The sequence below is a fragment of the Dipodomys ordii genome, unplaced genomic scaffold (genome assembly GCF_000151885.1).
Source record: "Dipodomys ordii isolate 6190 unplaced genomic scaffold, Dord_2.0 Scaffold64, whole genome shotgun sequence".
NCBI lineage: Eukaryota > Metazoa > Chordata > Mammalia > Rodentia > Heteromyidae > Dipodomys > Dipodomys ordii.
The window spans coordinates 1,283,069-1,296,799 of NW_012267280.1; the positions used below are offsets into that span (position 1 = coordinate 1,283,069).

The following is a 13,731-nucleotide window of genomic DNA, read 5'->3' on the forward strand; positions in this document are numbered from 1 at the left end:
GAGGAATGTTCCAGAACTCTGGTAGGGGGGATGTGGGCCAGAAGCAGACAGCCCTGTGGCCCTTCTCGCTTCCCAGCCTGGGCAGACCCCCAGCCAACAGCATGGCCTCCCCAGACCCCAGGGGGCGCGTCACACCCAGAGAAAGTGGAGCAGACAAGAGACCAGAGCACCCCGAAGCTGTGGGTGGGACCCTGGCACCTGGCTGGACTCCCCATGGGATGGAGAGGTCGGGTAAGAACCAGGCAGGGAGTGCCCTTCAAGTGTTTAATGGCTGACCCACAGGACCACGCAGTAGGAACTGACAGCTGGGCGGGGGTGCTCGCCCACACCCCACCTATGGGGCGGCTCCCCCAGCCAACCCGGCTGGCCCCTGCCCACAGGGGATCTGCCGCCTGGACAATGATGACGAGTTGCTGGGGGCTTGCCCCGCCCATCAGGCCCCAGGATCGCAGCTGGGACCCCGTCCCAGTTGGGGCTAAGGCACCGGGCGGCAGGTGTGGCAGGGGCGGGGCTGTCAGCAGGCGGCCTCCTCGCTGCCCTCCACCTGCAGCCCCTTGCTCAGGAGGAAGGCATCCTGCTTGGGTTCTCGGCCCAGGAAGAGCTTCAGCATGGCGCTGGCATCCTCGGAGCCGCCGGGCTTCAGGACGGTGGTCCGGTAGTCCATGCCGACCTGGGGGACACAGGGAGCTGAGCCCGGCCACTGGGGTGGGAGGCTCCCCTACCCACTCAAGGCTCCAGAGGCCTGTGGGTGCCTCCAGAGGCCTGTGGGTGCCTCCAGAGGCCTGTGGGTGCCTCCAGAGGCCTGTGGGTGCCTCCAGAGGCCTGTGGGTGCCTCCAGAGGCCCGTGGGCACAGTGAGGGAGGGGCACAGACTTGGTGCCAGGGAAGACTATGAGCTGGAGTGGGCACTCAGGCCCCAGGGCCATGGGCTGTGAACCCGCAGGGCCAGCAGCAGGCCCTCACGCCCCAGGGCCTCACCTTGGGGTTGAGCACGCCTTCCTGCTTGAAGCGCGTGTGGAACATGTCCATGGAGAACACCTCGCTCCACAGGTAGCCGTAGTACTGTGCGTCGTAGCCCCCCGCCAGGTGGCCGAATGTGGCGGGCATGTTGGTACCTGGGCAGACACAGGGAGAGGCTCAGGACTCAGGCTCTGTCCTCACAGGACAGAGGACCCCGGCAGCTGGTTCTCTGGGGGACCCTGCAGGGGGCTGAGCAGCCTACCACCACGGGACCTAACACCACATGGCCTGGTATCCCCTCTGAGAGAGAACAGGACACGAGTGTCCATTCAACATGGTGTCCTAGGCAGCCACGCCACAGAGCTGCACTACAGGCCTGGGTGTGCGAGGCTGTGCTGTGGGAGGTGGGAGTAGCTACCTGGCGTGGCTGGGACCCCGAGGATCTCCTGGCAGAGGTGGGCATATTCCTCGGCCGGGTCCACTCCGGACCGCGTGTGCAGGGCCTGGTCCACCTTGGCCAGGACGATCTGGCGCAGGTTGAAGAGGCCGGTGTTGGCCTGCCGGGACTTGATGAGCTTGTCCAGCAGCTCCTGGGGCATGGTGCCGCCAGTGCGGTAGTGCTGGGACATGCGCAGCAGCGGCTCCTTCTCCCACACCCAGTTCTCCAGCATCTGTGATGGCGCCTCCACAAAATCCCGCTCCACGTGGGTCCCACTGAACATGGCAAACTCCGCCTGCAAAGGATGGCACAGCCTTAGGGAGGTCTGGCTGCTCACCGCTAGCCCTCTCGCAGGCCAGCCAGAGGTACACTGGGGCTCACACACAATGTGACTAGATGGCCACAGGGCCAGGGGAGCCTTAACTGCATAAGGAGCATGCAGGCTGTGCTTAGGGGGGCTCATCCAAACACCAGAAGTAGCCAGTGGCCCACATCTATAACCCTAGCCACTCAGGATACTGAGACCTGAAGATCTTGGGTCCAAACCAGCCTGGATGCCGGGCGCCGGTGGCTCAGGCCTGGAATCCTACCTATTCAGGAGGCTGAGATCTGAGGATCACACTTCAAAGCCAGCCTGGGCAGGAAAGTCTGTGACTTTTATCTCCAATAAACCACTAGAAAGCCAGAAGTGGCGCTGTGGCTCAAGTGGTAGAGCGCTCGCCTTGAGCTGAAGAGTGCAGGGACAGCGCCCAAGCCCAGAGTTCAAGCCCCACGACCGACTCAAAAAACAAACAAACAAAAAACCCAAGCCTGGACAGGAAAGAATGTGAGACACTTATCTCCAATGAACTACCAAAAAAAGCCAGAAGTGGAGGCGTGTCAAGTGGAAAAAAGCCAGCCTTCAGCAAAAAACTTAAGCGTCCAGGGCCCAGCCCTGGCATGCACACGCGCATGCGCACGCGCACACGCACCTTTCCAAAGCATGGTCATGTCCTTACAGGACAGTTACCCAGCCAGGAACAGGACAAGACTGTGAGCTGCACTACAGCATGGAGGGACCTGAGGCCGCTGTGCTCAGGAAAGAGCAGCACCCACAAAAGGCCCCCAGTGTGTGGCTTCATTGATAGGAAGCATCTAGAATAAGTGGATCCAGAGACAGAAAGGGGACATGTAGGGGCAGGGGCTAGAGAGGGGACAAGGTGACAGCTTATGGTGTCTTTAAAGAGAGTAGGCAGGTGGCTAATCTAGTCTGTCCAGCTCCTAAGACCAGGTCAGATGGCTGCAGGAGGAAGCAGCCGGATGCTTTCACCCCAGCTCCCGCCTGCAGGTCTGAGACAAGGGAAACCCCCATCACCATGGGGAGGCATTTTAAGGGGAGCTAGAGAGCAGGGCCGCCACAGCCACAGCACACACCTGCGAGCACAGCTGGTGCATCACGTGACCAAACTCATGGAAGTAGGTCTCCACCTCGTCGTGCTGTAGCAGGGACGGGGCGTCTGGCGTGGGCTTGGTGAAGTTAGCCACCATGGCTGCGATGGCGATCTGGCGGCTGCCATCTTGACGCAGGCAGCCGGGTTGCAGGCCGAAGCAGGCTGCATGGCCGTACTTCCCTTCCCTGGGAGGCACGGGGAGATGGGGTCAGAATCTGTCCACGTGTCCACTCTGCTCCACCCCACGTTCCACCATCCCACCGGGCTATTGGGCAGAGGGGCTAGGCTCCCTCACCAGAGCCCCCTGGGCGTCTACTTCTGCAACTGACCCACATCTCCTTGTCCTGTGGTCCCAGGATCCTCTGCCCGCATCCAGGTGTGGGCAGGGCAGGTGTGCCTCCCTCCCGTGGTGCTGCTGGGGAAGGGGTTCCTACCTGGGGTACAGGTCCAGGTAGAACTTGCCGATCACCGCCCCTGAGGCCGTGTCCCGCACGGAGTAGAGCCGCACGTCCTCGTGCCACACGCTGGCACCCTCCTCCAGGGCGAAGGAGAGCCCCAGGAGCTCCTGGTAGATGGCCAGCAGCCCCTGGGTGACCACCTGCATGGGGAAGTACTCCTTGAGCAGGTTCTGGTCCACGCGGTAGCGCGTCTCCTCCACCTGGTTCATGTAGTAGCGCATGTCCCACGCGTTGATGCAGCCGTCGAAGGGCAGGTCCCGCTTCTTACACTCAGCCTGCTTCAGCTCCAGGATCACTGCCCGCTCCTGTTCCCCAAGGGGCTTCAGTTTCCGGGCCAGCTCATCTGTGGAGGAGGGGGCGTTCTCTGACATCCGGCTCCTGCCAGAAGGGGCACAGAGCAGGTACCAACACCCCACACCAGATGCCAGGCCAATGCCAGTCCACCAGAGTCACGCCTGGGGGGCGGGCAGCTGCACCCCATCCTTGTTGGTCTGCGGGTTACCTAGGAAGGTGGCCACTGACTGGCTGTTCCTGGCCATGTTCATTTCCAGGACGTAGTCAGCATGTGTGCTGAACCCCAGCAGGCTGGACTTCTGGGCACGCAGGGCCACCAGCTCCTTCAGGATGGCACAGTTCTCCTGCAGGCCACACACAGCGTCGGCTGCATGCCTACAGCCAGCCACGCCTGCATCCTGCCCGGGGCCCAGGGTGGCTGCATGCCTCCACTCCACCCGCTCGCCCAGCGCCCCTGCACATCTGCCCAGTGGCCCCCATGCCTCTCCTGTCAGGAGAGCTGTGGGTGAGTCCAGGGTCCTCTTCAAAACCAGACAGGGCTCCGACAGGACAAGCTGTCCCCGAGGGTGTCACCACTATGCCAAAAGCAAGCTATGCAGCGCTGTCACTTAGGAGATGCAGGGCCCACTCAGAACCAAGTGGCCCTGGCAGCACCCAAAGGTGCCTGTCTGCCTCTGTGCCACCAGCTGCACACAGTGTGGGCCTGGATCTCAAGTGTGGACCCCACGCTGCCTCTAGGAACCAGGAGCCATCCTCACTGAGAGATGGGCACAGAGCCTGCACAGGCACAAGCTGGAGCAGGGACGCGGTGTCCCGTGCGGGCGTCTGCCTGGCTTGAAGAGCCAGAGGCAGAGCCCAGGACGGGCAGAGGGGCGCAGGCGCCTCACCTCCTTGCAGCGGCAGTTGAAGGCCGCCTCCATCTTCCTCCGGGTCTCAGGCACGTGGCACTTCTTCAGGAGGGGGAAGTAGTGCGGGTACTTGAGGGTGACTTTCAGCTTGCCATCCTCCGTCTTCTCCAGCGAGTTCAGGAAGTCGTCGGGGAGCCCCCCTGCAGGAGCAGGACAGGAGGCAGCGCAGTGAGGGGCTGGCATGCACCAACAGTGGGGGTGCCCAGCCCCCGAGATCTGGGGCGGGGGGGGGAGCTAAAGGGGGAAAGGATGAAGGGGAGAGGAAGACACAGAGAGAACCTGCTTTTCCTAAAAGATGACCAGGCCAGCTTCCCTCTCAGGCTTGTTTTGACCCAGGCAGTGGGCACCCCACTCCCCTACCCTAAACACTGTCCCTGGCCACTTTCAAATCCAACCCCTAATGCAGAGCGCAGAGCGGGCTCTGGATGCCTGGAGCTAATCCCACAGGCATCCATACACAGCAAGGTAGAGCAGGCTGAGGACGGTCCTGCCTCAAAGAAGACTCGAGGAGCTGGGTGCTGGTGGCTCACCAGCATCCTAGCTACTCAGGAGGCTGAGCTCTGAGGATCCAGGTATAAAGCCAGCCTGAGCAGGAAAGGCCATAAAACATCTCCAATAAACCAGAAGTGGCGCTGTAGCTCAAGTGGCAGAGTGCTAGCCTTAAGCTGAAGAGCTGAGAGACAATGTTCAGGCCCAGAGTTTAAGCCCCATGACAGACAAAAAAAAAAAAAAGACTCAGGAGCAGAAAAGCTAGTCCTCACCTGACCATGGGTACAGAAAAGCATACTGGTGCATACAACTATAATCCCTGCTTTGTAGGAAGCATAGGTATGGGGTCAAGATCTAAGGCTGGCCCTAAGCAAAAATGCAGGCTCCTTTCTGCCAGACAACTAGACAAAAAAGGGCTGAGGTATGGCTCAGCATGAAGCATCTGTACCAGTAACACCAAAAGAAACAAAAAAACCACAGACAAAGCAGACTGCTAGGGAGTGAACAGAGAACCCAGGAGATTTCCCACAGACCCAATCTCAAAACTCAAACACACATAAAAAGGCCCTGGGCTTCTGTTCTCAGTCAAAAGCTGGGTCAGCGACTGGCCTTTCCAAGGAAGGATTTAGAAGCCCATTGTCCACCAAGCCCTAAAGTCCACCAGGAGAAGGCTTTGTGCTTGTGTCCAGGACACCCAGGCAGGCGGCAGCGCCGGTTCCTCGCGGCTGTCCCGTGCACTGCAGCTCACCCAGCTCCTCGCGCGTGAAGGGCAGGAAGGTGGTGTCCTCGTTCAGGTTCTTGTTGAAGTCGATGCACAGGAGGCTCAGCTTCTTCTTAATGTTCTTGATTTTCTGAAGGGCAAGAAGGCCATGTGGGAGGAGGGCCATGGGTGAGCGCATGTGGGAGCCCTGCTGGGGTGCTCCTGGGAGACCCCACTCACCTCCTGTGTTTCCTTGGGGAGGTGGAGGCCGTTCCTCCGGCCCAGCTTGATGAGCCGCTCTAGGTACCGCATGGCTTCGGGCCTCAATGTATCCTTTTGCACTTTCTCCTAGGAAGGAGATCAGCATGTTGGGGGACAGGGGGCAGGGCAGGCAGCGGTGCCACGGCTACCTGCACAGTGGGGACCAGACACTGTAGCTACTCCCATGGCAGCCGGCTTTCCTGAAAACCAACCCCACACCACAGGCCTGGCTACCACGCTGCTGAGCTCACAGGTGGCGGCCTGTGGCCTGTGTCCCTGAGGGTGTGGCCGGAAGCAGCCTAGCTGAGATGACGCAGAGGAAGAGGGAGGAAGACTCTGCGCTGGCATGACGTGGGTGGCACTGGCCAAGGACTGTACTGATGTTATACAACGTGGCACCAGTGGGAATCAGGCAAAGTGCCCCGTGTTACTGGCTGTGAACCAACTAGTGTCTCAATAGAAACTCAACGGACAAATGGCCAAGCACTGGCCAAGCGTGGTGAGGCCTGGGTTCCCCAGCACCACGGAGTAAGCCATCACATCCCCCCCGCCCCGCCCCACCCCAACACACACCCGTACCTCCACAGCCAGGCTGGTCATGCTGCCCATGTTGGGCCCCAGTAGCCATAGTGAGAGGCAGCAGGGGGGACCCCTGGGGTCCTCATCACCAAACACAGCCCAGCAACAGCAAGAACCCTGCCAAGCTGGGAGGAAGACAATGGAGTCCCATGGGCACTGAAGGCAGTTGCTAAGCCACAGCAGGAGTGATGTGCAGAGATGGCTGTGAGGGGCCGCAGGCCCCCACACTGGCTGCTGTGCTGGGGCTCCCCACTGGGCACCACGTGGCTCCCACCGGCCCTCACCTGCAGCCAGACGATCCTCTGGTACACGTCCTGTCTCATGCTCATCTCCACGTCGAACTCCGACAGCTGCTTGTCCGCCTCTGTGCTGGCCGTCCGGATGTCCTTGGATGGGGACACGTGCTGCGGGAAGTCCAGGGTGTTCCTCTGCACTGCAATGGGTGATAGTGGACACAGTACCATCAGAGTCATGGGGTGCTGACTGGGGCGCGGGAGGGGAGAGGCAGCAGGAAGGATGCCCAGAAAAGACAGGGAAGGAAGGAGATGCTGCTTGATGGCGGTTGGGGAACCAGCTCCTGGTAAAGTTAACCTAGCACCCAAAGCAGTCACTCATACAGTTGATGCCGATCCCCACCCAGAGCCTGACCCCACTCGCTGTCCCTGTCCAGCAGCAGCCCCAACCACCAGCAGTCTGAGAGGTGCAAGGCTGGGGTAATTAACCCATCTGTGCATCAGGGACCCATGAGAATGCCAACGTAAAATTCAGGGAATATTCTTTTTTTTTTTGGGCCTGGGTGCTTTCTCTTAGCTCTTCAGTTCAAGGTGAGTGCTCTACCACTTGAACCACAGCCCCACTTCCAGTTTTCTAGTGGTTTATTGGAGATAGGAGTCTAACAATCTTTCCTGCCTAGGCTGGCTTTGAAGCGTGATCCTCAGATCTCAGCCTCCTGAGTAGCAGGTTTATAAGTGTGAGCCACCGGCGCCCGCTCAGGGAATATTCTTGTGTGTGTGCTCTGGTGCTTGAACTCAGGGCCTGGGTGCTGTCACTTAGCTTCTTCCCTCAAGGCCAAAGATCCACTTCTGGCTTTTCTGTTGGTTAACTGGAGATATGAGTCTACCAGATTTTCCTGACTAGGATAGCCTTAAACTGTGATCCTCAGATCTTAGCCTCCTGAATAGCTAGGATTACAGCTATGAGCTACCTGTGCCCATGAGGGCAGAAGTCCACTCGTCCAGAGAGCCCTGCTTCAAGGTCTCTCGATCCTTTGACCCCTGTATACTGCAGACCACTATGAAGGGGCCATGGGATATCATTTCCAATCCCAGGTCCTCACAGGTTAAGCAGAAGCCTGAAGAAGAACCTGTGTGGTGAGAACTAGGCAAAGGCCTCAGGCTGAAGTAGGAGGTGGAAGGGAGAGCACAAATATACTCCGCTTGATTACGAAACCCATGGGGTCCCTGAGGGGAACAAGGAGGCCAGGATCAGGGAAAGGCTGCTCCTAAGGGATCGCTGGAGATCTCATTATGTCCTGTAGTCCTCTAGGTACCCGCCCTGCCCAGGGCTCATTCCCTGAGGCCAGTCTCCCCTCTGCTGTGACTCAGGTAGCACAGCCCTTACCGGATGCCTTCCCCATCTTCATTTCCAGCAACCAGGTCCCTGAGCCAAAACCACTCTTTTTTGGGTAACTGACCAGGTCTCAGGTAATGAGTTAGGACACCGGCTAAAAAGCAGTGTGCGGTGGCTCTGTCACCCAATCTGCTCAGTAGGCCTAATGAGGCGGTTGATTATGCCTGGGAGTTTGAAACCTGCCCCATGAATGTAGCAAGTGGTGTCTCAAAAGAAAAGCCAAGAGAGCTGGACGCTAGTGGCTCACACCTGTAATCCTAGCTACTCAAGAGGCTGAGATCTGAGGACTGCAGTTTGAAGACAGCCCAAGCAGGAAACCTTGAGACTTTTATCTCTAATAAAACTATTCCAAAAAAAGCCAGAAGCGATGCCGTGGCTCAAGTAGTAGAGTGCTCGCCTTGAGCAAAAAGCAGCTCAGGGACAGCACCCAGGCCCAGAGTTCAAGCCCCAGGTCCAGCACAAAAAAAGAAAAGCCAACAGAGTGAAGAATAGGGTACAGAAACTGCAACAAAGGGGGCTGGGAAGGTGGCTCAGTGGTAGAGTGCATGCCTTGCAAGCATGAGGCCCTGGGTTCGATTCCTCAGTACTACATAAACAGAAAAAGCCAGAAGTGGCGCTGTGGCTCCAGTGGTAGAGCGCTAGCCTTGAGCTGAAGAGCTGAGGGACAGCGCCCAGACCCAGAGTTCGGGCCCCATGACCGGCAAAAAAAAAAAAAAAAAGAAACTGCAACAAAGACCCAGTTCTAGAATTCAGGCAGAAAACAAATACAAATACTGGGAGGGGAGGTGGCTACGGGGGCTTGAGTTTCCAGGCTGCCACCTGGGCTGGATTCAGACGGCACAACCAGGAAGCAGGCTGACTGGAGGAGGGCACGGACGGGCACCCGATGACGGCAACCCGCTAGACCTGACTCTGTTGTCTTGCTCACACCCACCTTGCAAGTAGCTGGGCCACCATGCAGCCAGGGCATGGGCACCTGAGCTGTCTGTCACATGACCCCTGTCACGCTGCCTCCTGGGCACCAGGCCCTGAGCCAGCCTCACCTGTGTAGGACACCTCCACGTCGGCCAATGCCTTGAGCGTGCTCTCATAGGTCACCTCCTCAAACTCCTGGGCACCAACTTGGTCATACACGCGCTTAGTCTGCTCGATGAGTTCCTTGGTGAGCGCCTGAATCTGCTGGGCGCTCAGGTCCCACCTGAGGTAGTTGGTGACAGAGCATGGCGATGTAGAGTCCAGGACATCCCCGGCACAGGCTGGACAGAGGAAGCAAAGCAGGGCTCATCTCGTGTGACTGCCACACTTGGGAACAAAGTAACTGGGGTAAGCTAGGCCCAGAGGTTATGGGGGTGGGAAAGGAGAGACTGATCCTCTAGAGCAGGGGGAGGTATCCCTGAGCCCCCTCCAGCTGTGATGGTCACAGCCTGGGGAAGGAAAGGAGCCACTAGCTCAGCATAGGTAGAAACCAGGTGGAAGCTATGCTGTTCAGTGCCTCACAGGGCCTGATATGCCACCACAGAACATGTCAGCCTCAACTGTTGCTCATGTTGTTAAAATCCCCACCCTTACCCAGGTGCTGGTGGCTCAGGCCTGTAATCCTAGCTACTCAGGAGGTTGAGATCTGAGGATCATGGTTGGAAGCAAGCCTGGGCAGGAAACTCCATGAGACTTTTTTTTTTTTTTTTTGGTTGGTCGTGGCTCTTGAACTCTGGACTTGAGCACTGTCTCTGTGCTCTTCAGCTCAAGGCTAGCGCTCTACCACTTGAGCCACAACACCACTTCTGGTTTTCTGGTGGTTAACTGGAGATAAGAGTCTCATGGACATTCCTGCCTAGGTTGGCTTTGAATTTTGATCCTCAGATCTTAGCTTCTTGAGTAGCTAGAGTAACAGGAGTGAACCACCAGTGCCCAGCTTCCCAGCCCCAAAGAAAGGTTTTTCTAGCCAAGCAACTTTGGTGAGAACTGGGCAAAGCTTCTGCACAGCCTCTGAGACTTCAGAAGGGCAGAAAGAGAACAGTGTGTTGAATTAAACTTGTAATCAAGAAGGATTTCTAAGCCGGGCGTTGGTGGCTAACACCTGTAATCCTACTCAGGAGGTTGAGATCTGAGGATCACGGTTCAAAGCCAGCCTGGGCAGGAAAGTCCGAGAGACTTATCTCCAATAAACCACTAGAAAACTGGAAGTGGTGCTACGGCTCAAGTGGTAGAGTGCTAGCCTTGAGCAAAAGTAGTTTAGGGACAGTGCTCAGGCCCTGAGTTCAAGCCCCAGGACTGGAGGAAAAAAAAAAAAGATGACGACGACAACGAAGAAGGGTTTCTAGCTGGGTGCTGGTGGCCCATGCCTATAATCCTAGCTACTCAGGAGGCTGAAATCTGAGGATCCAGGTTGGAAGCCACCCTAGGTAGGAAAGACTGTGAGACTATCTCCAATTAACCACTCTCTCCAAAATGAAGTGGACCTGTGGCTCAAGTGGTAGACCTATATAGCCTTGAGAAAAAAAGCTCAGGAACAGAGCCCAGGCCCTGAGTTCAAGCCCCAAGACCAGCACACACACACACAAAAAAAGTGGAAGGGGGAAGAGGTTGGGAAGTCAGGCAAGGTGGGGAACAAGAGGAGCTAGAACTATCTGAACCCACTCTGGGAAGGATATAGGTTTAAAAAATCTTTGTGTGCATACGCACCAGTCCTAAAGCTTGAACTCCAGGCCTAGGCTTAGTCCTGAGCTTTTTTGCTCAAGGCAAGTGCTCTATTACTTAGCCATAGCTGTACTTCTGGCTTCTTTTGGTAGGCTTTCCTGCCAAGGTTGGCTCTGAACTGTAATCCTCAGATCTGGGCCTTCTTAGTAGCGAGGATTATAGGTGTGACCTACCAACACCTACCTTGATTGCAAAATGTTGTGGGCATTCACTCTCTCATGGATGCTGGAACCTCAGGTTCTCAACTTGGGACTATCACTGAGCCACATCTCCATTTCAGCTTTTTGGTGATTAATTGGAGACAAGAGTCTCACAGACTTTCCTGCCCAGGCTGGCTTTCAACTAATCCTCAAATCTCAGCTTCCAAAGTAGCTAGGATTATAGGTGTGAACCACATCCCATTCTCTTATTTACACTGCTACCTCTGTGCCTGGTCTTTTGAGCTAAGGATTCATCAGCAAACAAGGTAGACGACATTCCTGCCTTCCAGAAAGCTAAATAACTAATTATCATCATTACTAAGTAGGCTGAGGGGAAAGAACTTAGAGGCTAGGCAAGGATCTAAGCAATAGGCGTCACACAATTTCAATGATTTTCTAAAATGTAGTATGCAGGTCATAGTGTTCCCCAATGAAACCCAATAGTGTCTCCTGATCTTAAAAAAAAAAAAAAATCCCAGCTTACCAGTGATGGGGAACATGGGGCCAGTGGGTTGTATCAAGCCTAGGAAATCATTTGTTGCACAACAGGACAAACACTATATGCTTCTCATTGGCTTCCCATTTTTACAATTTCATATATAGCCTGACAAGGTTATTAACATCCAAATGGCCTTTGGGAGAAAAAAGGCTCCTCACTTCTATTTGTGTGTGTGTTCCCCTGGACAACTTCTGGGATAACTGCTTCTCCCCTAGAGTCTCGGTCCCAAGGCCACCACCTCCGAGAAGCCCTCCGGGAACTCTTCTAGGGAATTCTTTCCCCCTAAGACAGCCTCCACCACGTTTACTTCCCACGGCTCATTTACATTTTGTGGGATGACCCTTCGGGAGGAAAAGGAGAGGGAGGAAGGGTCTAACCACAGTCCACCACCGAGCCCCACCCATCCCATCCGTGGTGGAAGTTTCTGGATGGACGCTGTGGGTTCAATTCCTCCCCCAGACCAGGGAGACGGGGTCGCCCGCCGCCCTCCTCCTAGCCCCGGTTTTGAGGATCCCTGCACGGTGTCTCGGCCCGGGTCTTAGGCCCCAAATCACGGTCCCGGGAGGCGCTCGGGTGATAAAAGGACAGCCGGGTGCCCCCGAGCCGGGCCTCGGCGAGGGGCAGCCAGTACCTGCGGGGGGCTTCATGTTGACTGGGTCTGCGACGGCGGCCTGCTGCCGGTACCTGGTCCTCCTCGCCTGGCCGCCTGAGCCGCGGCGGGCGCCTCAGCTCCCCGTGGAACCCGGCGCCACCACCGCGCTCCGCAGACTAAGGTGCCCGCCGCCCGCGCGCCCGAGGCATGCTGGGAGGGCGCGTGCGCACCGACGGCCAGGCGCCGGCGCCCTGAGGCTCCACCCATTTTCGTTGATGACGGGCGTCGCTCCAGCCTATTATTGGCTCTCAGAGACGAGTGTGGGCGGAGCCCCCCAGGTCCCACCCACCCGCCCAACGCTGCTGCCAGGAGGATTTGGCCAGAGAGTTTCCATGGAAACTGCACACACCTGATGCTTCTGAGCCTCTGAATCTGCAAGGATGTTGGCCTGGCTTCAGATTCCCGAAATTCATTGGTAGCTTGCTTCCTTACCTCCCTTTCTTTTATTTTTTTAAATTTTTATTATTTTTTTTATTTTTGCCAGTCCTGGGGCTTGAACTCAGGGCCTGGGTGCTGTCCCTGAGCCTTTTCACTCAAGGCTAGCATTCTATAGCTTGAAACCTGCCTTCCACCTTCCTTCCTTCCTTTCTCTTAATTATTAATTTATTTTATTCTTATTTTAGAGGTGATGTTCAGAGAGATTACAATGACGAGTCCGGTGACACGTACATTTCCTTTCGTACAGTGTCTTCTGTTCCCTCATCCTCTCCCAGTCCTTCCCTCCTGTCTCCACCCATGAGTTGTATAATTCACTTTCATCAGTGATGAATCCTTAGCTCAAAAGACCAGGCACAGAGGTAGCAGTGTAAATAAGAGGATGGATGTGGTTCTCACCTATAATCCTAGCTACTTTGGAAGCTGAGATCTGAGGATTACAGTTGAAAACCAGCCTGGGCAGGAAAGTCTGTGAGACTCTTGTCTCCAACTAATCACCAAAAAGCTGAAGTGGAGGTGTGGCTCAGTGATAGAGTCCCAAGTTGAGAACCTGAGGTTCCAGCATCCATAAGAGTGGATGAATGCCCACAAGATTTTGCAATCAAGGTAGGTGTTGGTACGTCACACCTACCAAGTGTTTTACCCTTTTACCCTTTATTCCTCCAGTTCTGTACCCACAACCCTTCTGAATACACCATACATGAGGAAAAGTAGACAGAATCATCAAAAATAAAGATTATAAATAAAAACTTGAAAGAAAAGAGATTTGTTTCCATTTCTTGGAGTCCATTTACATATGTGCATTATTTTATATAAACATGATAAGGCACTTAGGCCTTGTGCCTTTCTGTTTCTCTCCTGAGTATCTTCTTTTGGTCTCATGACTTTTTTTAAAAAAAATCATATCCCGGTGTATTTTAGGTCTAATTTTTGCAAATCAGAAAAAAAATGTGCCATTTATCTCTCTCGGCTTGGCTTACCTCACTTAATATGATTTGTTTTACTTCCATTCATTTCCCTGCAAATGACATTGTTTTTTTTCTTTCTAATGGCTGTGTAAAATTCCATTATGTAGGGCTGGGAAGGTGGCTCAGTGGTAGAG

The 13,731-nt window shown here is 55.6% G+C and overlaps 1 protein-coding gene across 1 annotated transcript; it reads right to left on the bottom strand.

Annotated features, from left to right (window-relative positions):
• Positions 1–260: 260 nt before the first annotated feature.
• Positions 261–12,323, bottom strand: Thop1 (thimet oligopeptidase 1). The gene is made up of 12 exons (XM_013022909.1): positions 12,174–12,323; positions 9,190–9,402; positions 6,802–6,950; positions 5,918–6,025; positions 5,726–5,828; positions 4,468–4,628; positions 3,789–3,924; positions 3,263–3,629; positions 2,812–3,013; positions 1,378–1,693; positions 978–1,114; positions 261–670 (listed from the first exon to the last, which is right to left on the bottom strand). The coding sequence occupies exons 1-12, from the start codon at positions 12,187–12,189 to the stop codon at positions 515–517; spliced, it is 2,064 nt and encodes a 687-aa protein (XP_012878363.1). The 5' UTR covers positions 12,190–12,323; the 3' UTR covers positions 261–514.
• Between the last annotated feature and the right edge of the window lie 1,408 nt (positions 12,324–13,731).